We start from the raw sequence: 25,835 nt of genomic DNA on the forward strand, positions 1-25,835 counted from the left end.
GCTCAGAATCAGTTTTATCCTATTTGATGCTACAATTCGGGAAAGGTAATCTGAGCTCAAACTTTCTCTTCGAGTTTTGTCTCTATTGCCTAATCGGGATATTCTGGATTTTTAACGCTTGGGAATTTTTTTTTTGCTCTTTTTTTTACTGCAGTGAAATTGGTGAGAGTTTGTTTTGATTTCAATGTTTTTTTTGTTGCCAAATCCGTATTGCAATTGACCGTCTGCACGATCTCTGGTGGCTGAAATGTTGAATGTGAAAGAAGGCTTCCAACATGATTTGAATGCAACAGCCAATGTTGAGCTTATATACACATCCGCGTTTAATGGGACGGTAAGTTTGACTCGAGTACTCAAACCGGCTTTTGTAAGAGCTGCCTGGATGTTTTGCAGAGCTGGGAGCGTAGTGGCTTCAAAAGTGCCATTGTATGTTGACAGAAATGGTTCATTCCCTACCGCAACATACCTAATGTCAACACCTCCAGAAGAAACATGAGCAGAAACATTCTTGGAAACCCATTTTTCAGCAGCTTGAACACTATTAGCAAGTGTATAAAGCATGTCATTTGGAATCCCCACCATAACTTGAATACCAGATTTCTTAATAGCGTCTAAGATATTCGGATCATCACCAAACAGCTTTACCTTCTGAATCCCGTTATCTTTCAGCATTCTCACAACCGTGGTAGGTGACAAAAGATGCGTACATTGAGTACCCCAGTTTACGCCGATTCCACTCACACAGGACACTAAAGACGCAACTGCAACAAGAAAACGCATGCTGAAGTTTTCACTTCTCAGAAACACTTCCATCAAGAGAGAGAAAGGTTAGCATTCATGTCTTTAGATATTTTGTTTTGATTACAGGCCAGTTGCAGTAGACTTGTGGTATGCTGTCATCTAAAACTTGGAATGCATTTGTCTGTTTTTGTGCCATAGCTGAACCAAGGTAGAGTTTCTATTGCTCAAGGTTGATGTAAGTTCTTTCCACCTTCACTGAAGTACAGAAAGTAACTGACTTCTTAGCAGATGTCATGATGGAACTTGGAGTTTGCACGGCCATGAATGATAAACCACCTTCACCAGCAGAGGAAATATATGGTGTCGCTGTATTTTAAGGGAGCCAGGGTTCAGGGATACCACCAAATGTGGCTGGTAAGAGGGCATCTGGAAGAGCAGCTTGCAAAGAGCCCATATCAAGGAACAAATTGCTCGGCTCTACATCAGAATCAAAGGGAAAATCGAATGGATTAGTTGATTTACGACTGATTCCATTAGGCTGAATATCTCCGTGTGATGGGATGACATGATTAGCAAAACCTCCAACAGGAGCAACACTTTGGATTCCATCTTTATTGGGTCCCTCAGAAGAAGCACTTAAACCTGAAATCTCTGATGAAAAATAGTGCAAATTTAATCCTTGACTACTGCCATCCACAGGAAAATGTGTAGAATCTTCAAATGCATTCCATGATTGAGTATCTGTAGCCGCAACAGGAACTTGTTTTACGACATTCCATACACCGTCTTGCCATACATCAGATGTAACAGAAGATAGACCAACATTAGAAATTTCAAAAGATGGCCATTGCATATTACCATTCACGGTGGAAAATGGATCAAATCTATCCTGCAAAGATTCAGCACTTAAAGGTACTGCCGGATGAGTTTCCACGTGTGCATTAGATGATGTGAATTGAGGCGTATCAAATGTTGCCCACCCTTCATTTTTAGGGATGGATATCTCCACCGATTTTGCATCAGAGGTTGCAATAGCCTCCACAAAGAAATCAATAGATGCGACTTGGGATGTTTGTGTAGGTTGATTTCCCTTGAAAGATGTAGCTGCAGTCATGTCAGATAATTGAAACAGATCTCCCAATGGAGCTTGAGATGGTGCAGTTGTTTGAGAAAGAACAACAGATGAAGCTGATGCTACTGGTGCCTTGGAAAGATCCAAGCTAACAGATCTTGCAGGTTCAGATGGCAGTGAAATTCCTGATGCATTATCTTGAAGGGACCCTGAAGATTGGACAGCTTCCGAGAAAAAAAATCAATTGAACTGCCAGAATTGTAAGATCTTAAGGTTGAAAAGTTGCTGTCTGTTATGGAATTCTTATGGGATTGGAATTGGGACTTGTTTTTTTTTTTTGGGTAATTGTTTTAGATTAATGAACTTTGGGTTAATTGGTTAATTGTTATGATTGAAAGGATTTTGGATATGGATTGGTTTAAATTGGTTCCGAATGGATAATGAAAATGGATATGGATTTTAGATATGGATTTAAAAATAGAGTTGGGTTGTTGGATTGGAAAAAAGTGGATTTAATTGTGGGTTTAAAGAATTTGGATATTTGATTATAAAAATGGTTATGGATTTTAGGAATAATCCAAGACTAATCTAAATATCAATTTAAATAATAATAACAAATCAGCATAAACCAAATTAAAATCAAATTAATCTATAATTCGTTAAAATTACTTTGATATCAACTCTAACATTCATTTGGAAATAATCAATCAGAGTTTGAATCATTAGTAAAATGAACAATTAAGATTAAATTGAAACTTGGAATTAAACTTAATTCGAAATTAAAATCAAATTGAAAATTAAAAAAAGTCAAATAATTAAAATCCATTTTATAATCAAAATACACCATGATCAAGAAGCTAGATAATGACCAATGTCTATCAATAAAAAAAATGGATTTGGGAATGAATGTATGCAAGTGAATTTTAGGCCAAGTTCCAAATAAAAAAATGGAAAAATTTCAGGGTCAAAATCGGGGCATGACAGTTGCCCCTATTTAAGCGTCATCAACTAGAGAATATGAAGCAGGACGTTCTTCATATGATCATAGTGGGAGATGGTTAAATATTAAGAAGACCCGGATTTTGATCCTAAATCCCTATGAAATAATTAACAATGCCTGTCAGAATCGGCAAAGAAGCAATCTCAAAAGAAGAATCTGTCTGGTACGGTGAAAATCGGCCTGAGTACCGAAACAGAAAGTTGACCTGGATACCAAAATAAATGGTAACACAGGAATACCCATGGCCTGAACGCCGCACATTAGTCTGAACACTAAGCATCGGAATATGAGAGTATCAATGTTGGTCTGATCACCGGAAATCTGGTCTGAACACCACTTCGATCTGGAAATCAGAAAACTGGCCTGAATGCCACAGGTACTTCGACTTGATCGTCGGAAACTTCTTCGATCTGAAAATCGAAAAAAAACTGGCCTGAATGCCATAAGTACTTCGACCTGATTGTCGGAAACTTCTTCGATCTGAACATCGGAAAAACTGGCCTGAATGCCACTTCGGTCTGGATACCGGAAACTGGCCTGAATGCCACAAGTACTTCGACCTGATTGTCGGAAACTTCTCGATCTGAATATCGGAAAAACTGGCCTGAATGCCACTTCGGTCTGGATACCGGAAACTGGCCTGAAAGCCACAAGTACTTCGACCTGATTGTCGGAAACTTCTTCGATCTGAATATCGGAAAAACTGGCCTGAATGCCACTTCGGTCCGGATACCAGAAACTTCATGCCTATCAGCCTCAGCAGAAATAGGGAAAATGATAATTGAGGCGGCACGTGGGCCATCGACCCATGCTGGGGATAATAAGTCATGAACAAACTTCAGTCTGAGCACTGGAAACAAACTTCTGGCTTATCACTTGAGATACCGAGAATGTTTTATGCTTACATGCGCATGTTTGAATTTTGCGATGGCGTAATGCTCCATGAAGATGGAAATGCTACGCGATTTGGGAGGATGCAATGCAATACGATTCTACATGCAGGGATGCGAAATGCTGGGGAAACTGCCAAGCTGAAGCAAGGAATCCTGTTGGGGAAATGATCACAATCTTCTGGACCCTGGCACTACTGTTGGAGATGCACAGCATAATGAACTATGTGGGGAAATGACCGGCCACGCGGTGTTCCGGCAATGACGAGATACCGAGACTCTGACTGGGGAGAGAACGGCGCTGCAAAACTGTTGTTGGGGGAAGCGATAGTGGTTCTGGCAACCATAATCTACGAGAGATGACTCAGCAGGGGGGAGCAAACACCGATACGGTACCGAGGTTATGCTTCCAGGAAAGAGATCATCGATCTGGGATTGAAATCCTCGATCTGGCATCGAACTTTTAGGAGCAGCTGCTTCTGCTGGGAAGATACAGTCTGGTACTGTCAACTCCGTTGGGGAGTGTATAGTCTGACACACATGCTCAGGAAATGCCCCGAGGGTATCTGTTCTGAATAGATGATCCAAAGCACTTAAAATTCACAGCAACTTTAAATGTTTATTAAGCATATACCTGTAAAGCCCTTATGTGTCATGATGCAATGTTTATCAAAAATTCGAACGTCATTTTTGCAAACAAAACAGTAAAATGAAAATGAAAACAGAGATATACTAAATAACATGATTTTATTGATTGAATGGCCTCTGAATAGGCATTTACATCAGGAAGCAATCCCTAGGAAGAGGTAATCGCAAAACAGAAATTAATCTAGTGGCAATGTGAAATGGATTTCTACTGGGTTCCAATTCTGCTATGACTCGCTCGTCTTCAAGATCCTCCAGATGATTAGCCTTCTGAAAAAGTGATTGGACTCTTTCCTACCCTTTTGAAAGTTTCCAGTCACCGACATGAGATGAGATTCAGAACTAACTCAGAACGCAGTCATTCGCTAAATCCCTAACTTTTGCCTGGATTTCCCTTTTCGGGTTTTCAATCCACCGGGATACCCATTTTTGCTTAAGTTGCCTTTTCAGGTTTTCAACTTATCGGGTGTACGATCTTTTCATTTTTAAATCCCTAATTTTTTCCCGAACCTTTTCATTTTCTTGGTTCGTCGGGATGCCCATTTTTGCCTGGACTGTTCTTTTTACCGTCCAGCGGGTCTATTTTATGCGAAGTATTTTTTAACTGCGTCTGAGTTAACCGGGGAAGTGAAGTCTTCGCCATCCATCGTTGCAAGCATTAAGGCCCCTGCATCAAAAACCTTGGTGACAATATAAGGTCCCTCATAGTTAGGAGTCCACTTGCCCCTGTGATCAGTCTGAGGAGGAAGGATCCTTTTGAACACTAAATTTCCGACTTGTAAACAACGAGGACGCACTTTCTGATCAAAAGCTCTCTTCATCCGACTCTGATACAACTGCCCATGACAAATGGCTGCCATTCGCTTCTCTTCAATAAGACTCAACTCGTTGAACCTTGTTCGAATCCATTCAGCTTCGTCTAGCTTGACATCCAACAGGACTCTTAGAGATGGAATCTCCACTTCGACAGGCAGGACCGCTTCCATACCATACACCAGGGAGTAAGGGGTCGCCCTGGTCGACGTACGTACTGAAGTGCGGTACCCATGCAAGGCGAAGGGTAGCATCTCATGCCAATCTCTGTATGTAACGACCATCTTCTGCACAATCTTCTTTATGTTCTCATTTGCTGCCTCAACAGCACCGTTCATCTTAGGACGATAGGGGGAAGAATTGTGGTGCTGAATATTGAAGTTCTGGCACAACTCCTTCATCATTTTGTTATTGAGATTGGAACCATTATCAGTGATGATTCTTTCAGGAACCCCATAACGACAAATGATTTCTTTCTTAATGAATCGGGCAACCACATGTCTAGTGACATTCGCAAACGACGCTGCTTCAACCCACTTGGTGAAATAGTCGATGGCAACAAGGATGAAGCGATGTCCATTGGAAGCAGTCGGCTCAATCTTTCCAATCATGTCAATGCCCCACATAGCAAACGGCCATGGCGAAGACATCACATTCAGAGGATTCGGCGGTACATGCACCTTATCAGCATAAATCTGGCATTTATGACACTTCCGAGCATACTTGAAACAATCTGATTCCATGGTCATCCAGTAATAACCCGCCCTTAACAATTTCTTAGCCATTGCATGTCCGCCGGCATGAGTACCGAAGGAACCTTCATGAACTTCCTGCATTAACATGTCCGCCTCGTGTCTATCCACGCATCTGAGCAAAACCATGTCGAAGTTCCTCTTATACAACACATCGTCTTTGTTCAAGAAGAAACTGCCTGCCAATCTTCTCAAAGTCTTTCTGTCATTGTTGGATGCCCCTGCAGGGTACTCTTGATTCTTCAGAAAGCACTTGATGTCGTGATACCAGGGCTTGTCATCAACTACCAGTTCAGCAGCAAACACATACGCGGCCCTATCAAGGCGCATAACATCGATCCTAGGAGCATGATTCCACCGAACCACCTTGATCATGGAGGATAGAGTAGCAAGAGCATTTGCCATCTGGTTCTCATCACGAGGTATATGATACAGCTTTACTGTTGTGAAGAACGTCAACAGTCTTCTCGTGTAATCTCTGTAGGGGACCAGAGTAGGCTGGAGAGTGTTCCAATCACCATTTACTTGATTGATCACTAGAGCTGAATCTCCGAAGATGTCCAGAGTCTTGATTCTCAAATCAATGGCTTGCTCAATACCCAAGATACAGGCCTCGTACTCAGCTTCATTATTGGTGCACTCGAAAGTCAGACGAGCGGTGAAAGGCATGTGGGCACCTTTCGGAGTAGTAATGACAGCGCCAATTCCACTTCCTTTGGCGTTGACGGCCCCATCAAACGTTAAAATCCACTTTTCATCTGGATCAGGTCCCTCCCTAACAACTGGCTCTTCACAGTCTTTCATCTTGAGGAACATGATGTCTTCATCTGGAAAATCAAACTTCATCGGCTCATAGTCTTCAATCGGTTGTTGAGCAAGATAGTCTGACAGAATACTCCCCTTGATGGCTTTCTGGGATGTATATTGCATATCATACTCTGTCAATACCATTTGCCAACGAGAAACCCTTCCGGTGAGAGCTGGCTTCTCGAATATATACTTGACTGGATCCATCTTGGAGATCAGTAAGGTTGTGTGAGTCAGCATGTATTGTCTCAATCGCTTAGCAGCCCATGCAAGTGCACAACATGTCTTTTCAAGCATTGAGTATCTCGACTCGCAGTCTGTGAATTTTTTACTCAGGTAGTAGATGGCATGTTCTTTCCTACCTGTCTCGTCGTGTTGACCGAGAACACAACCCATAGAATTGTCAAGTACTGTCAAGTACATAATCAGCGGTCTCCCTGAGACTGGAGGCATAAGGATAGGAGGATTATGCAAATACTCTTTTATCTTTTCAAAAGCCCTTTGACAATCGTCATTCCACCTGATAGCCTGATCTTTCCTCAGCAATTTGAAAATTGGCTCACACGTGGCTGTTAGGTGAGAGATGAACCTTGCAATGTAATCCAACCTCCCTAAGAAACCACGGACTTGCTTCTCTGTTCTTGGCTCAGGCATTTCCTGTATTGCTTTCACTTTGTCAGGATCCACCTCAATCCCTTTTCCGCTAACAATAAAACCCAGCAATTTTCCAGATCTCACCCCGAAAGTGCACTTGTTCGGATTAAGCCTCAGCTTGAATTTCCTTAAACGCTCAAACAGTTTCTGCAGATTCACCAGATGTTCTTCTTCTGTCTGAGATTTGGCAATCATATCGTCCACATAAACCTCGATTTCATGATGAATCATGTCATGGAACAGAGTCACCATAGCTCGTTGATATGTTGCCCCAGCGTTTTTCAGACCAAACGGCATCACCTTGTAGCAGAAGGTCCCCCATGGGGTTATGAAAGTTGTCTTCTCCATGTCTTCTGGTGCCATCTTGATTTGGTTATAGCCAGAAAAGCCATCCATGAAGGAGAATACCGAGAACTGAGCTGTGTTATCCACCAAAACATCGATGTGAGGTAATGGGAAATCATCTTTAGGGCTAGCTCTGTTCAGATCCCGGTAGTCGACACACATCCGTACCTTTCCATCTTTCTTAGGTACTGGAACGATGTTTGCGACCCATGGAGGATAATTGGTGACCGCTAGAAACCCTGCATCCAACTGTTTTTGCACTTCTTCTTTTATCTTGACGGCCATCTCTGGTCTTGTTCTTCTGAGCTTCTGCTTGACCGGAGGACAACCCTCTTTGAGAGGTAAACGGTGTACCACAATGTCTGTGTCAAGCCCTGGCATATCCTGATAAGACCAAGCGAAGACGTCGACATACTCTTGCAACAGTTCAATCAACCCCTTCTTTACATCGTCTTCCAAAGCAACCCCTATCTTGATTTCTCTCTTGGCGTCCTCGGTGCCGAGATTAATCACTTCAGTAGCCTCTTGATGTGGTTGAATGACCCTTTCCTCTTGCTTTAACAGCTGTCGCAACCTGAAAAATACAGTGTGAAAAAAAACAACCGGCGAAAGAAAAAGACAGGAGAGTCGCCACCGTGCGTTATTTATCCCAAGGGAGGGAAAGGAAACGCTCGAAGTAAACCTGCAAAAGGAAAGGACAAGACGGGGTCTCGCAACCAAATCTTGGGTTCGGGAGTCGGTTATGCGAAGGGAGGTATTAGCACCCCTACGCATCCGTAGTACTCTACGGGATCCACTTTTGTAGTTCTTGTCTAAAGGGTGTGAGTTTATCTTGTGCTGTTTACCAAAAAAAAAAGGGTTAAATGAAAATGACTCGCGTGGATGTCGCATCCACTGCATACGTATCTCATCTGAATATGAGAATCAGAGTCTTCGTAGCTCGGCTGACCTATGGGTTGGGGGGATGTGTGCTCGCTAAGACATCGCGTCTTATGCCTACGTATCTCATCTGGAATGAGAATCAGAGCAAGCCGTAGTTCGGCTAACTACGGGGTTATGGATTGGGTTTTGGACGAACAACGTTACTACGCAATCTACCGGATGCTCGACCTTTGGAGACTTACTCGCCTGTAGTAGAAGGAGTAAACGTGTTGCTTTGGGTTTTAGGGTTTGGGATGCTCGAGGGCAAAAGGCAGTCCTTGACGAAGGAACCGCGCTACCTGCAGGGATATGAATACAAAACACAAAACATGTATCTCAAAGTAAAATGCCACCAAGGGGCTCAAACATTGCCTCCTATCGAGGTCTTCCAGCTAAGAAAGCGATAAAGTATGAGAAAGGGAAAAAATTACCACACGGATAAAGATCCGAAGCTATAGCAGTTAAAGGGGCAAGAAACCCTGAAATGTCTCCAGCTGGACCGTCAAAGGAAATCAGTCAACACGAATAATCAGAATAAAACTCCAGGGGGTATCCTACAAATAAAGTGGGAAACCACGCGAGTGTCTCTGCGAAAGCCATGTGAGCCCTCACAAAACTCGACAAAGGGTTAGAGTAGTAGGATGAAATCAAGAGAAAACAATGCCATGGAAACACAAGACAGGTTAGAATAAACAAAATAGGGTAACCCAGAGTTGCCCCTAAATCAAAATGTAACCACATGAATAATTCCATCAAAATTCACAAAAGGCTCACAAAAAGGTATCAAATTCACCCATAATACCTCATACATTTAGAGCATTCAAATAAAAGGCATAAAGATGATGGATATAGGGCAAACCTGATTGGAGAGCTTGATTGAGTTGCGCCCGTGAGGTTTACAAGTTGAGTTCCTTTCAGGGTTTGGAGGTTGCTCTGAACTCTGTTGGCTTTTCTCTCACTATCTTTTCCTCAGGGTTTTGCTTCTCTTCCTTCTTTCTCCAGTGAATCTCCCAGTGTAACTCCAAGTGTCCTTTCCTCTACTGAAACCTCAGTATTTATAGACTGATTTTCGTGGGTAATGGGCTCAAATGAGGGAGACCCAAGTCCAAAATAATTTATTTATTTTAATTATTTAATTAATTAATTAATTAATTAATTAATTAATTAATTAATTTTTTATTTTTTTTTTTTATTTTCGTTTGGTTTTTTTTTTTTTTTTCGTTTTCGTTTTCGTTTTTTTTTTTTTTTTTTTTTTTTTTTTAGGAAAAATGAAGGGTAAATTTTGGGGTATTACAACAGCCTGGCAAGTTCTTCAGGGAGTTCACAGTCTTCATCACCCTCTTCTTCAGCTTGGAAGATTGGGTTTTTGAAGTCGAAGCGAGCCATAGCAGAATCGTTATCAATAGGATCCGGTGATGTGCATCTGCATGAGTGATGGTATGTGCTTATGAGTATGAACAGTGAGTGAAAACTAAACAAAACATTGCCAAATATTTTTATTCTTTTGAAATTTTGAAAACTGCAAAAATAGAAAGACAGTGAACAAAATATTTGAATGCAAAAGACGTCCTTCATTTATGATAAACAATGCAGGTATTCACATAGATGAGCCCTACAATGAGTCATTACGCCCTGGGCGGAACGTAAGACTTGGACATGCATGAATAAACAAAGAAAAATTACTCCTCTAGAAGAGTGACTTGGACAATTTCCTCGGAAGACCAATTGTTGATGACTTCACCCGGGATCCTCGGACGCACCCAGTTGTCGATGTCGCAATCACTATCCCCATCTTCATCGTTGATCGCCGAGATCTGGCCATATTGGATGACGCCAGCACTGGAGAAAGTAATCGGCCCCTGACGAGTCTGAAGTGCTGAAGTTGTAGAAGTCAGCGCTGGTTGATACCCAATCCCGAACTTGTCGTCCTTCATTGGTAACTCCAACAGACGTCCCCAACCGGGAGCAATACCTGAATCCACCAAGGCTTGCGCCTGCTTGAAAGATGAGATAGGAGCTCCTGCTTTAACCCCTTCCACCGGAGTTGCATCCTTGATCTGAACTGACTCAAAGGCCTGACAGAGAGTCTCATGAATTTCACCTTCTACCTCTACGTACTTGAAGGTAGACAGGTTACTTACCAGTATGTCCTCCTCACCACAGACGGTGACAATTCTTCCATTGACTGGGAACTTGATCTTCTGATGCAGTGTTGAGGAGACTGCCCCAGCATTGTGGATCCAAGGACGACCCAGAAGGCAACTGTACGAGGGACTGATATCCATCACATAGAATACGGTGTTGAAGGTTTGTGATCCAATCTGAATTGACAATTCTACCTCTCCAAACAACGACCTCTTAGAACCATCGAAGGCTCTCACCATGAGATCTGAAGGTTTCAAGATCAAACCTTCTACTTCTAACCTTGACAGGGCTCTCTTGGGTAGCACATTGAGAGAAGAACCTGTATCCACCAGAACATGAGATAACACAGTGTCTTTACATTCCATTGAGATATGCAAAGCTTTGTTATGGTTGCGTCCAGCTGGTGTTAAGTCAGAATCAGTAAAACCCAACCCGTTGCTTGCATGAACATTTGCAATGATCCCTTCTAGTTGGTTTACTGAGATCTCTTGACGCACATATGCAGCATTAAGGACCTTCAGAAGTGCCTCCCTGTGTGCCTCTGAATACAATAGGAGTGAGAGAATGGATATCTTAGACGGCGTCTGAATCAACTGATCGACTACTTTGTAGTCGCTTTTCTTTATAATTCTTAAGAACTCGTCCACATCATTCGAGAAAGTAGGCTCTGAGCCAGTCCGGGGTGCAGAAGTGCCCTCATTTACAACTTGCTTGCCTTTGGCCTTAACCGCGGCATCAGTGCTCTCAGCTTGGGTAACGGGTGGCGAGAATAGTCTGCCACTCCTGGTGAAGCGCCCGATTCCACCAACATTGTCCACTGCGGGACCTTCAACTTCGAGTTCAGACTTTTGACCCTCTTCTACCTTCAAAGGTCGTTCCACCCCATGATCGTGTGTGTATACACTCCCCCCATAATGCCAAGGAATGGCCCTATCGCTTGTGAAAGGTAAAGGACCATGGGTTGTGATTGTCACAGCGGCCGGTCGCACTGGTGGCACTGGTTGCGCTTCTGGCACACTGATCTGATTAGTCGGGTAAAAGATGGTGATAGTAGCGACATCATAGTCATACTCAGGAATCTCATTCATTGAAACAAAAACATCCGGAACACCGGAATCAAGTTCAGTTACATCAAAATCAGACACATTGTTTGGTATATCAGCAACAACATTTGAAAAATTAAATACATCAATGGGAAATACACAATCATCAGGAACAACATCTGTGAATTCTTCAACAGCATCTTCAAACACCTCTTCAACTACCCCTTCAGCAAACTCTTTGACAGACAAGTCTTCAACTTGGAGGGTACCATTGTCAAGCAAGACCTGGATACCCTGCTGCAGCTTCAAGCAATCCTAACCCTGTGTAGCGCAATCCAAACAACCTTTCCCACAACCGGGGAAAACATCGGCCTTCAGCAAGCATTCCTTAATTTCCAACAACGGAGTCTTCAACTTCAACACATCCTTAACGGACTTGGCTTCTTCCTCCAGCAGATTAACGTTTGCACCACCATGTTGTGGCATTGGATTGTTAACGACATTAGGAGCCGGTGCAAGGTTGATCGCCTTTGAATCTATGAGGTCCTGAACTACGTGCTTAAAAGCTTTGCAGTTCTCAATATTGTGGCCAGGTGCCCCAGAGTGGAAACTACACCTAGCATTGGCATCGTAACCCACCGGAAGTCTACCAACCGGAGGAGCCAGAGTGCGTAGCTGCACAAGTTGTAGTTGTTGAATACTTGTAAGCAGCTGAGCGTACGACATTGGAAGAGTGTCGAAACGCCGGTCCATCATCCTCTGCCTCTGTTGATAGGCGGTTCTGTTACCTGGCTGTTGTTGTTGTTGATACTGAGTTTGCTGACGTTGTGGTTGTTGTTGTTGTAGTGGTGCTGCAGCCGGGATAGTCACAGCTGCAACATACGGTCGCTGATGATAGTTTTGAAAATTATTCCTCCGGTTATCCCTGTTTTGATATGAAGACACAGAATTCACACCCCCTTCCCTCTGCTTCTGTCCTCCCATAAATGGCTTCTTTACTCCTGATGAAGATCTACCTCCATTGTGGCTCTTGTAGGTCTTCAGGTAATTCTCTACCCTCTCTCCGGTAGAGACCACATCAGCAAAGTTGGAGGCATTGCACCCCACCAGACGCTCCAGGTAAGGTCCAGGCAACGTATTCATGAACATGTTGGCCATTTCCTTTTCCAACATGGGAAGTTGAACACGGGAAGCTGTCTCCCTCCAGCGTTGAGCGTATTCCCTGAAGCACTCATTGCTTTTAAGAGACAGGTTCTGTAGTTGGGTTCTGTCTGGGGCCATGTCTGCATTATACTGGTATTGCTTCACAAAAGCTTCCGCCAAATCCCTCCAGCAACGGATGTGGGCTCTATCCAACCTCATGTACCATTCCAGGGATGCCCCAGCTAGGCTGTCCTGGAAGAAGTACATAAGTAGCTTCTCGTCATCAGAGTATGCAACCATCTTTCGGAAGTAGGCTTGCACATGGGTCTTCGGGCAAGAGCTACCATTGTACTTGTCAAAGATTGAGACTTTGAACTTCGGTGGGACCCTCACGCCTGGGACCAATCCCAAGTCAGAAACATCTACCCCCAGGGGGTTTTGTCCTTCTACTGCCTTCAGCCTCTCCTCTAATCTCCTGAACATGGGATCCATACCATGGCCCAAACCAAAGTCTTCTGGCAGCAAGAACTGATCATCTTGATCATCGTGAATGGGTTGTTGATCGTGGTTGTTATGTGGGATCGGGACAGGCCCCGGTCCATTAACCTCTGCAATTGGAGGATCAGTCACGACCTCTGGTTGAGTAGTTGCGGGATTCCTTTGTATCATTTGTCTAATCTCTTGCTGTCCTTGCGCTACTCCCTGAACCACATCCATGAATTGGTTCATGCGGACCCTCATCTCAGCAAGTTCTGCTTGTAGACTTTCCATTGCTTTCTGCTGGTTTCTGCGGGTACCGTACCGGTGAATTCCTGAATCATCTATCCTGCTAGTGGAACACCGAATAATATGAGAACACCGTAGCGGTACCTGTTATGCAAGATATGAAAATGAATATGTAAATGCAATGACATGTTTATCAAATCCAAAAGGTATTCTACCCCCTTGATTCCAGTCTCACATCAGGTGAATAGCGCAAGAAGATTGAGTCATGGATAAACTTCTGAGATCAAGATGCAATAAAGGGAAACCACCATACAAACAAGTTCAAGGAAAGGGGCCTTAGCCGAAAGTACATCAAAAGAGGATCTCCACAACAAGCCTGTGTATCATCACCACACAACAACAAAGCAATAAGTAAAGGGAGGAGCAATAATCAGGACTCAGCCTCCTGTGTACAAACCATGAGGACTACTCCTCACTTCAGCCAGCAATGCTATCGTGTCAGGATGATTTGGGAATTCTATCAAACGCCGGATAAGCAGATTCCTCTGGTGAATAACTCCATCCAACTCGTTGATGTGCTCTGTGTAGTAATTCCCATCATCTTCTCCGAATACCTCTTCAAGTCTGGATTTCTTCAAACCTGCCAACACCTTAAGTTCTTCAATCTGTCCTCGAGCCTCATTGAGTTGATCGGTGATGTAACCATTGGTAGAACGGGCGCACAGAAGCTCATTGTTCTTCTCCTTCAGCAAAGTCTCCAATTTCTCCATCTGACCAGTCAGTTCGGTCACCATCTCCTCCTCCTTTGCCTTCCGAGAAGTTGAAAATGCATCCCATCGCTCTTGCCACCCTGCCAATTTACCATGAGAATCCATTAATTGTTGCTTGACTCGCTTCAACTCAGAACTGGATGATCCCAAGGCCTTGTCTGTCTTTCTGAAGAAGTCCACCTCTACAGCTAATTTCCTTTCTGCTTCCCCTTGCAATCTGACGGCTTCCCCCTTCTGATATTCTGCCTCATGGAATTGATGCATATAGTCTTGCAACTTCACACTTAACTCCGAGTTTTCAATTTGAAGCTCCTCCATGGCTTTCTTTAATTTGTCATACTCCTCTCGGCTCACCATTATTGACTGCGCAGGAGTAGGTGGATACAAAGGTTCTTCTATAGGAAACGGCAGACCCAACTCTTCGACTCTTCCTTGAAGCCACTCTCCATACTGAGGGTAAGTTCTACGATCTCCTTTTCCAAGCACAGTTCTTCCTCTCTTGATCACCTTGAGCCAGGCCTCAGCTGCCTTACGGGATACAGTCAAATCAGGCGAAGAATGGAAAAACAGTGATTCTTCCACGTCCTTTTCCAAAGGCGGAGTTCTTAAAGCATATCCAAACTGTCTAACCGCTAGAGAAGGATTATAGTTGATTCCTCCTCTTCTTCCTACCAACGGTACATTTGGGAAGTTCCCACAACTATGAATAATATCCGCCCGAAGCAAGCTCTGGTCAGACCACCAAGAAATATCTTCAGCTCTCAACCCCATCAATCTCTTCGACCAACTCAACGAGTCCTCGACATCAACGAACACTCCTGACTTGGGTAGGTGAGAACTGAACCACTTATGAAACAAGGGTGCACAAAAATTCACCAATCCTCCCCTTCTATTCTCATTCCTGTGATGCACTGAATGAAAGAAATCTCCCAACAAGGTCGGCACCGGATTTCCCAATACGAAGAGGCGTACGGCGTCTATGTCCACAAATTTTGCAACATTAGGGAACAGGACAACCCCATAAACACAAAGAGCCAACACAGCATTGAAACCCCTCTGGTCACCATCTTCAAGTTTCTTCTTTGCTTCTCCCAGTAAGAAACTCAAATGAAAACCACTGACTCCTCCCTTCTGACACATATTAGCCTTCAAGACTGATTTCCCCAAATATGTGGCCGAAGCAACCATGCTGAGATCGGGCAGAAACTCAGAACTGTAGAACAACAACTGTGACTTGATAGGAACTCTGAGAAAACTGGCAATCTCCTCCAAAGTAGGGACCAAAATATAATCCGGGAATGTGAAACACCTCAATGGAGGGTCATAGAACTGCAGCAGTGTGAATAGAGCATCGTGTTGATCTTTGGAGAGAACCGTGACGAAGCTTAGAATCAAACCGTAATCCTTCCGGAATCCTTCTAGAGAATCGTGATCCATTAACTTCATCAGTTGTTGAATAGGCTCCAAACAAACCACTGGAAACTTGTAGGCGACGTGTCTCTTTCTGCCAATGTCCATCGTAGAAAAACAAGAGAACCCCGACCGGAATCAAGAAGAAGATATAAACCCCTGGGAATAGATAAACATGTATTAAGTGATATGAATGCAAAATGATGTGATGCAATGCGGTGACATGGAAATCAGGACTGCTGTATCTGCTTGAACATCTGTCGGGTTGCACTGTCTGAAGAGAAAACCCACTGAAGAATATAATACAAGACCAAAACTCTGCTCCAGAAACCCGGGTTGGTTGGAGGTTAAGGTTCCCTGAATTTAGCCCGCCCCTCACTGGTAGGTTCTAAGAACAGAAGTTTGTCAGCTTCAGCCCTTCAGTCGAGAATAATACATTTACCACTGAAGGTTTGGTATTATTTCGGGATAAAAGACCTCCACTGACTCCCCTCAACAGGACATCCTAAAGCAAGTTCCCAGTCTCGGGGTCCTCGGATTGAGCAGCGAGAATGCGCCCACCAGAGCTAACATAATCACGTCTCGGAGGAGAGGCCTCAACTGAGTTCTCGGGAAATGGTCACCAGAGTCGATGATTTCTAAAGGAATATCTGTCGTTATGGAACACCCATAGGACAAAATATATCCAACAGAAACCTCGTCTGGAATGTGGGTCTCATGAACGACTTAACGTAGCAACATACCACGCAAGCCACATGACTATCCACTCTAACACCTATGTGTACACTCAGGCCTGGGTAGTGGGCTTATCTCTCATAGAACAGTCCCAACCCAACAAACAAACAACCCACAGAACCCACAGATACAGCAAACATATGTACATGAATGCAATAAGGTAAAGCAGGTAAATGCGGAAAGTAAACGACTGTACAAAAGCATAAACACCCAACAAACAAGAAATCTACAAAAGCTAGGAGGGACTCGCTTAGGGAAACCAGAGATTCTGGGTTCGATCCCCAGCAGAGTCGCCAGCTGTCGCAACCTGAAAAATACAAGGGTGCGAAAAAACAACCGACGAAAGAAAATGACAGAAGAGTCGCCACCGTGCGTTATTTATCCCAAAGGAGGGAAAGGAAACGCTCGAAGTAAACCTGAAGAGAAGGAAAGGAAAAGACAAGGTCTCGCAACCAAATCTTGGGTTCGGGAGTCGATTATGCGAAGGGAAGGTATTAGCACCCCTACGCATCCGTAGTACTCTACGGGATCCACTCTTGTTGTTCTTGTCTAAAGGGTGTGTGTTTATCTAATGTACTATTTACTAAAAGAAAGGGTCAAAGAAAATGACTCGCACGGATGTCGCATCCACTGCATACGTATCTCATCTGAATACGAGAATCAGAGTCTTCGTAGCTCGGGTACCTATGGGTTAAAGAGGAGTGTGCTCGCTAAGACATCGCATCTTATGCCTACGTATCTCATCTGGAATGAGAATCAGAGCAAAACGTAGTTCAGCCAACTACGGGAGTAAGGGTCTCGATTGCAAATAGGGCAAGAGAAAGGGAATGTCTCGATCGCAACGAGGGCGAGAGAAAGGATCGTAACAAGGGCGAAAACAAACAAGGATTAGTTGTTAGTCGTTAGTCAAACTCGGCAAGACATCGCATCTTGTGCCTACGTATCTCATATGAACATGAGAATCAGAGTTGCCGTAGTTCGGCTACATAGGGATTGCCATCTGAACATGGACTTACAAAGGAGGACACCAGTTGTGTCAAAGGAGAGTGGGCAATGTGTCCAAATCCTAGCAGTAGGTGTCGCAGCTCGCTGAATCGAGTCTTAGGCAGTTACCTCTTTGCAATAGGATGGATTGACATGCCACAAGATCGGAGACGCACGGAAGGTCTAAAAGAAATGGGGAAGTTCTGCCCTAGAGTTGTCATGCAATATGTACTTAGGTGTTAGGATTTACAAATCTACATTCGGAAAAGCGTCATTTATCTCTACTCAACAATCGTGGCCGAAACATTATTTTGTATCTCTTAAGGCAATATATCTTTCATTTTAAAAGGTTTTTGATTGGTCGCACGGTGGCGAGAAAAAAGAGTTTAATTGGTTGGATGTGCTTTGAGTGATGGTGAGAACTAGGATTGGCGAGATATACATCTCGAATCCTAGCCTCAGGAGTGCATGGTATACACCATGTTCCATTTCCCTCTTTATTAAAAAGGGTTAAGATAGGAATTAAGTATTTTGGAATTTGATTGAGAAAGGGTTTGAAGAAACCGCATTGACAATTTTAGACGATGGCGAGAGCTAAGATTGGCGAGATATACATCTCGAATCCTAGTCTCAGGAGTGCATGGTATACACCATGTTCCATTTCCACCTTTATTGAAAAAGTGTTAAATAAGAATTAGGTATTTTGAGTTTTGTTGTGAAAATGACTTGACCTAGACCAAGTATTGATGGACGTTTGAGAAAGATTTGAATGAGTGTTTGAGAAAACAAAGTGGGTAAATTGGATGATGGCGAGAGCTAGGATTGGCGAGATATACATCTCGAATCCTAGTCTCAGGAGTGCGTGGTATACACCACGTTCCACTTCCATCTTTATTGAAAAAGTCTTGACTATGAATTAATATTTTTTGAGTTTTTATTAGAGAAAATGGCTTGACGTTGAATCAACCATTTGATGAAAGTTTGGAAGAAAAGGAATAGAATAGGAAGGCGAAATGAATTGATTTGTTTATTGAGAAAATACTCGACGTTGGATCGAGTCATATTTTGTATTTTTTCAGAAATGGTGGATTTTACTCTTTGGTTAGTGTCTAAAACAAATAGAGAAATAAAACAATACAACATTATATACACATTGGGGAAGTGGGGTACATTTTGTCAAATGGGGATTCAAAATCATGAAATAATTAGATCAGGCCCAAACAACAAATGATGCGAAATATGAGTGTAAGTGCAAGAGAACCGGCTCATTGTAAGAAAGCCCAAGAGTAAGCTATGTGAGGTTGATGGCGATGCTTAAAAAGAAATCGACTTACAAAGGTGTGGATAATGGGCTCGATATTAAATCGAGAAAAATATGATTTTTTATAGTTTTAAAATGGTTTTGAATGAATGATTAAATTAAAAGAAAACAAATCTATGTTATGATAATGAAACTATGAAAATAATAAAGCATAAACATAACAAAAAATGTTAAAAGAAATAAAATACTAAAAGAAAATAAAATGCTAAAAGAAAATAAAATGCTAAAAGAAAATGCTACATATGAGTATTGAACCCACCCCACTCAAGACTATGATACTACCCTTCTCCACCAGACCACGCATGACTAGTTATTATTTTAACAAACACTTGGTTATATAAACAGAACTAGCTAGAGATAGTTTAGAAAACAAATCAATTAAAATGGGATGGACTAATGTTACTGGACCAACTAACTTAAATGATGGAGGAATATAAAACAGAACCATAGCCGCCTGGCTGTTGGTTTTTCAAAAGGAATAAATTAATTGGTAAAGATAACCATAAATACATTACTAACTACCCATAAACCAAAATTAATGACCAACTAAGGGGAACTAAATGGTCACTTAAAATGGGATTTAATAGTCTGTTTAGGAAAGAACAAATAGTAAATAAAAAAACAAAATAAAAGAAAAAGTGAGAACGCAGATGGGATTCCCAGAACTCAATCGTCCTCCTCCCAACTTTCGTTCTCCAAAACTCTCTATCTCACACCTCTCTCAACCTTCGCCGTTACCAAACGGCGTTCCTCTCAAACACTCATCTCTCTCAATCTTCTTAAACTTTCGCTCATCATCGCTTACCCATCACTCAACAACGTTACACAACAAAAGCGTAAATCCACGGTTTCACAGAGACATCAAGCGGGAATCTCACCTTTGGCTACGACAATGAATCAGGTGAGCTTGAATCTATCTCCTCTCTTCCAATACTGGCTTTTTCTTTGATTTTTGGGTTTTAGGGTTTTTGTCTTTGAAATCTCTTCGCCGTTCTCTCGTCCCCTTATTGATTCACTCTCCCTCTCTATTTATGTTCTGCTGATTAGGGTTTTGATTTGGTACTCAAAAGTTCAAAGAAGAAAAAATTCCAGAAGTGCTTTTGTCTGCTCAGAATCAGTTTTATCCTATTTGATGCTACAATTCGGGAAAGGTAATCTGAGCTCAAACTTTCTCTTCGAGTTTTATCTCTATTGCCTAATCGGGATATTCTGGATTTTTAACGCTTGGGAATTTTTTTTTTGCTCTTTTTTTTTACTGCAGTGAAATTGGTGAGAGTTTGTTTTGATTTCAATGTTTTTTTTTGTTGCCAAATCAGTATTGCAATTGACCATCTGCACGATCTCTGGTGGCTGAAATGTTGAATGTGAAAGAAGGCTTCCAACATGACTTGAATGCAACAGCCAATGTTGAGCTTATATACACATCCGCGTTTAATGGGACGGTAGCTTTGAGTCGAGTACTCAAACCGGCTTTTGTAAGAGCTTCCTGGATGTTTTGCAGAGCTGGGAGCGTAGTGGCTTCAAAAGTGCCATTGTATGTTGACAGAAATGGTTCATTCCTTACCACAACATACCTAATGTCAACACCTCCAGAAGAAACATGAGCAGAAACATTCTTGGAAACCCATTTTTCAGCAGCTTGAACACTATTAGCAAGTGTATAAAGCATGTCATTTGGAATCCCCACCATAACTTGAATACCAGATTTCTTAAGAGCGTCTAAGATATTCGGATCAACATCAAACAGCTTCACCTTTTGAATCCCGTTATCTTTCAGCATTCTCACAACCGTGGTAGGTGACAAAAGATGCGTACATTGAGTACCCCAGTTTACGCCGATTCCACTCACACAGGACACTAAAAACGCAACTGCAACAAGAAAACGCATGCTGAAGTTTTCACTTCTCAGAAACACTTCCATCAAGAGAGAGAAAGGTTAGCATTCATGTCTTTAGATATTTTGTTTTGATTACAGGCCAGTTGCAGTAGACTTGTGGTATGCTGTCATCTAAAACTTGGAATGCATTTGTCTGTTTTTGTGCCATAGCTGAACCAAGGTAGAGTTTCTATTGCTCAAGGTTGATGTAAGTTCTTTCCACCTTCACTGAAGTACAGAAAGTAACTGACTTCTTAGCAGATGTCATGATGGAACTTGGAGTTTGCACGGCCATGAATGATAAACCACCTTCACCAGCAGAGGAAATATATGGTGTCGCTGTATTTTGAGGGAGCCAGGGTTCAGGGATACCACCAAATGTGGCTGGTAAGAGGGCATCTGGAAGAGCAGCTTGCAAAGAGCCCATATCAAGGAACAAATTGCTCGGCTCTACATCATAATCAAAGGGAAAATCGAATGGATTAGTTGATTTACGACTGATTCCATTAGGCTGAATATCTCCGTGTGATGGGATGACATGATTAGCAAAACCTCCAACAGGAGCAACACTTTGGATTCCATCTTTATTGGGTCCCTCAGAAGAAGCACTTAAACCTGAAATCTCTGATGAAAAATAGTGCAAATTTATTCCTTGACTACTGCCATCCACAGGAAAATGTGTAGAATCTTCAAATGCATTCCATGATTGAGTATCTGTAGCCGCAACAGGAACTTGTTTTACGGCATTCCATACACCGTCTTGCCATACATCAGATGTAACAGAAGATAGACCAACATTAGAAATTTCAAAAGATGGCCATTGCATATTACCATTCACGGTGGAAAATGGATCAAATCTATCCTGCAAAGATTCAGCACTTAAAGGTATTGCCGGATGAGTTTCCACGTGTGCATTAGATGATGTGAACTGAGGCGTATCAAATGTTGCCCACCCTTCATTTTTAGGGATGGATATCTCCACCGATTTTGCATCAGAGGTTGCAGTAGCCTCCACAAAGAAATCAATAGATGCGACTTGGGATGTTTGTGTAGGTTGATTTCCCTTGAAAGATGTAGCAGCAGTCATGTCAGATAATTGAAACAGATCTCCCAATGGAGCTTGAGATGGTGCAGCTGTTTGAGAAAGAACAACAGATGAAGCTGATGCTACTGGTGCCTTGGAAAGATCCAAGCTAACAGATCTTGCAGGTTCAGATGGCAGTGAAATTCCTGATGCATTATCTTGAAGGGACCCTGAAGATTGGACAGCTTCCGAGAAAAAAAATCAATTGAACTGCCAGAATTGTAAGATCTTAAGGTTGAAAAGTTGTTGTCTGTTATGGAATTCTTATGGGATTGGAATTGAGACTTGTTTTTTTGTTGGGTAATTGTTTTAGATTAATGAACTTTGGGTTAATTGGTTAATTGTTATGATTGAAAGGATTTTGGATATGGATTGGTTTAAATTGGTTCCGAATGGATAATGAAAATGGATATGGATTTTAGATATGGATTTAAAAATAGAGTTGGGTTGTTGGATTGGAAAAAAGTGGATTTAATTGTGGGTTTAAGAAATTTGGATATTTGATTATAAAAATGGTTATGGATTTTAGGAATAATCCAAGACTAATCTAAATATCAATTTAAATAATAATAACAAATCAGCATAAACCAAATTAAAATCAAATTAATCTATAATTCGTTAAAATTACTTTGATATCAACTCTAACATTCATTTGGAAATAATCAATCAGAGTTTGAATCATTAGTAAAATGAACAATTAAGATTAAATTAAAACTTGGAATTAAACTTAATTCGAAATTAAAATCAAATTGAAAATTAAAAAAAGTCAAATAATTAAAATCCATTTTATAATCAAAATACACCATGATCAAGAAGCTAGATAATGACTAATGTCTATCAATAAAAAAAAATGGATTTGGGAATGAATGTATGCAAGTGAATTTTAGGCCAAGTGCCAAATAAAAAAATGGAAAAATTTCAGGGTCAAAATCGGGGTATGACAAATAGGGGCAGCTGTAGCACCTCAAATTTGCACCTCCCATTTTGTACATACATTTTCATGATTAGGTCATTAACATTACATTGTCCACTGCATAGCATTGCATTGTCCATTTGCCCAAGTGCAAGTCATCAGTCAAGACTGGTCAGGAGATCCAGTTAATCAAGCAAGCAAGTGCATTCTCTATTGAAGCAAAACCCTAAGGTTGGTTCAACATGTTCATATGACCTAGGGACCATGTTGAAGTGGTGTGGCCAAGGATTGGATGATCAAAGCTCAACATTTAAGCTGAATTTCATCTGAAACCCTAGAAAGTCAACTGTGGTCAATTGTGGTCAACTGTGCATGAAATCATGGATTTGAAGGTGGGAGATGGTTAGAGAGGCCTCATTCATGTCCATACAAGTCTCATTTGACATTTCAAAGATCAACATTGAAGAATTTGAGGTCAGATTAAAAGTTTCCAAAAATAGTAAGTGACCTGTAATTTCAAACTGCCAAAAATGGAAAGGTCTTCTCCTCAAATTTACATCATCATACAAGCTTCAAATGAAATTTTGTCTAACATGAAAGTTTAAGATCTTGCTCTCACCTTTACAAAAAGTCCAAGAACATCCATTTCTCATGTGTGGTTGGCAAGATATGATCAAATCATTGTCAAGGAAATTTGAAGTTCAAGCTAGCATAACTTTCACACCACAAGGCCAAATGGAGTGGGGTTTTTTGCTACAATCTTGTTTTAACATGCTCTATCATAATCATGCATTACCATTCATCAAATCTCATCACAAAAAAATTGGATTTTCCACTTGATTTGAATTTGAATTTTGGTGGGAAAAGTTGAATTTGAAAACTAAGCATTTTTCACACTTCCAAGCTTCACATTTGGCTACTACATGATATTTGGAGTGTGTTTGGTTCATAAAACGTGCACTGTAGCAACAGGTTTCATACATACAAGGTGACTTGACCAATTTGCACATACACTTGCATCTTCATTAATCCTTCACATTTGGCTAATTGAGATTAAGGAAATGATTAGTGCATCATATATAACCATAATTCTAACAGAATTTGGGATTAACGCATCATTTGCACCAGATCTAGATCAAAAATTGCAAATTGCACAAAACTTTCTCTCTCATTTTTTCTGCAAATTCTCCAAAAAACTTGCCTGGTTCTTCATTGTTCCATCATCCACAAGCATTATTGAAGGTTTTGGAAGCAAGCATTCAAGGTTTTCGTGTTGTTTCAAGAATTGTTGCATCAAGCATCTTTCATGGCAGTTGAGGATTGGAGCTAGATCTTCCATGTTCAACACTCAAATCATCATCCATTCAACTACCTGAGCTTGGTAGAGCGTCTGTTTTGCATTTCCAGGCCTTGAAACAAGCAAATCAACTTCTGCATCTTCATTGAGGTGAAAATTCGATTGCTCTAATTCTTCCAATTATCATGTGCATCTTGTAGATCGTGGAACATAGGTCATTCTTCACTTTAGATCTCTTGATTTCATTGAGTTTTGAGAAAGTTATCATGATTTGAAGTTTGGATGTCAAAAATTATTTTGCTCGATGCTTTTGATATGGTTAGAATTAGATGAAATTGATGCTGGATTAGTGATGTGTGTTAAAGGATGATTCGAATGGTATATATTTCATGAATTTCTGGAATGATTTGTTCTTGACCTGGATGAACATAATGAACACTTGATGAATGTCTAGGGTTTCCAATTTCCAGAAGCATTTTGATCTTCTCGCGCTCAGTTTGCATGTGTTTCGTGGTTTTTGTCCCATGCACCAATAGCAGCGTGCCACCTCACTTAATGAAACGGTGCGTTTCATTAAGTGAGCGCTGGATTTCAAATTGCTCGCCGGTTCGAGCCTGGACCAGAGCACTTCTTCATATTGCCTTTTGCATTTATTTCCATTGTCTTCACATGTTCATGTACACTCCATTCATGCATTTTTTAATTTTCTTCTCCATTAAAAAAATCATAACTCTCAAAATAATAATCCAAATCACATGAGACTTTTTGCATTTTGTTCATCATCATGTCTACTTTGTTATGGATATTTTTCCAGATATTGTACACGTGAGGTTTTTCATGTTGCCTAGGGTTTGCTCATACATGTGTTTACTTGCACCTTGCTTGATATTTTGGTTGTGAAATGGTGATGCTTAACCCAATGAGGCTGAAATTTTGCATGTGTAAACTAGAGACCTTTAGGGATTTTTTGGTATAGAGTTTGTGATTTTATCATTTCTGGTTGTGGAGATATGCTATGATGAATGAAGGTGTGACAATGTGTGTCACACCATTTCTTGTCCAACTTGTTGATTTTATTTTCCATGCCATTCATTTGCCAAATAATCTGAATTTTTGCATGTTTCCTATTCTGGATGTTAAGTTTGAGTGTGAATTTTTTTAGAATTTTTGAGTGCATTTCCAATTTTTTTGAGATTTTCTCTTCTGGTTAGCCAATTGTGGACTTTTTGTGAGTCATGATCTTATATGATTTGTGAAATTCTTGGTGTTTATTGGATGGACCTGAAATTTTACACATGTATTCTAGACACCTTGAAGTTTGCCATGGCTTTGGTTTGATGCATTTATCTTGTGCCAATTATGTTTTGTGCTTGCTTGAGGTTGATACATGATTTTGTGCCTTGTATGAGCTTGTTTTGCCTTGCCTTGACTTGATGAATTTAATTGACTTGCTTCCCTTTGTCCAAATGACTTGAAATTCGGTATGTAGATCATTTGATGAATGCTGTTTAGCCATGAGTTTTATTGGGATTTATTGAATTGTTTTTGAGTTGATGTGGATTGAATCATTTTGTTTGGTTCTATGAGCTTCAAATTGCATGCTTTGCACTAAATGCTTTATGAAATGAAATTGGTTGATGATATGAATGTGAGACCACTTGGATTTGTTTCTTATTTGATTGAACTTGATTCTTGATAATTTTCATGTTCTGTTTTGATTTATTGCTCCCATTTTGACCCTAGGCCTT

At 41.3% G+C, this 25,835-nt stretch overlaps 2 protein-coding genes and 1 pseudogene across 2 annotated transcripts; all 3 read right to left on the reverse strand.

Moving 5' to 3' along the window:
* Positions 1 to 111: 111 nt before the first annotated feature.
* Positions 112 to 20,835, reverse strand: LOC127094319 (glucan endo-1,3-beta-glucosidase 5-like). The gene is made up of 2 exons (XM_051033168.1): positions 20,492 to 20,835; positions 112 to 466 (listed from the first exon to the last, which is right to left on the reverse strand). The coding sequence occupies exons 1-2, from the start codon at positions 20,803 to 20,805 to the stop codon at positions 112 to 114; spliced, it is 669 nt and encodes a 222-aa protein (XP_050889125.1). The 5' UTR covers positions 20,806 to 20,835.
* Positions 1,046 to 2,068, reverse strand: LOC127093373 (probable ADP-ribosylation factor GTPase-activating protein AGD14). Its single transcript, XM_051032295.1, has one exon. It carries the CDS (start codon positions 1,853 to 1,855, stop codon positions 1,115 to 1,117), a length of 741 nt encoding a protein of 246 aa, XP_050888252.1. The 5' UTR covers positions 1,856 to 2,068; the 3' UTR covers positions 1,046 to 1,114.
* Positions 20,836 to 20,983: 148 nt separating the features above from the next.
* Positions 20,984 to 24,129, reverse strand: LOC127094320 (probable ADP-ribosylation factor GTPase-activating protein AGD14; annotated as a pseudogene).
* Between the last annotated feature and the right edge of the window lie 1,706 nt (positions 24,130 to 25,835).

The sequence above is a fragment of the Lathyrus oleraceus genome, chromosome 6 (assembly GCF_024323335.1).
Source record: "Lathyrus oleraceus cultivar Zhongwan6 chromosome 6, CAAS_Psat_ZW6_1.0, whole genome shotgun sequence".
Taxonomy (NCBI): Eukaryota; Viridiplantae; Streptophyta; class Magnoliopsida; order Fabales; family Fabaceae; genus Lathyrus; species Lathyrus oleraceus.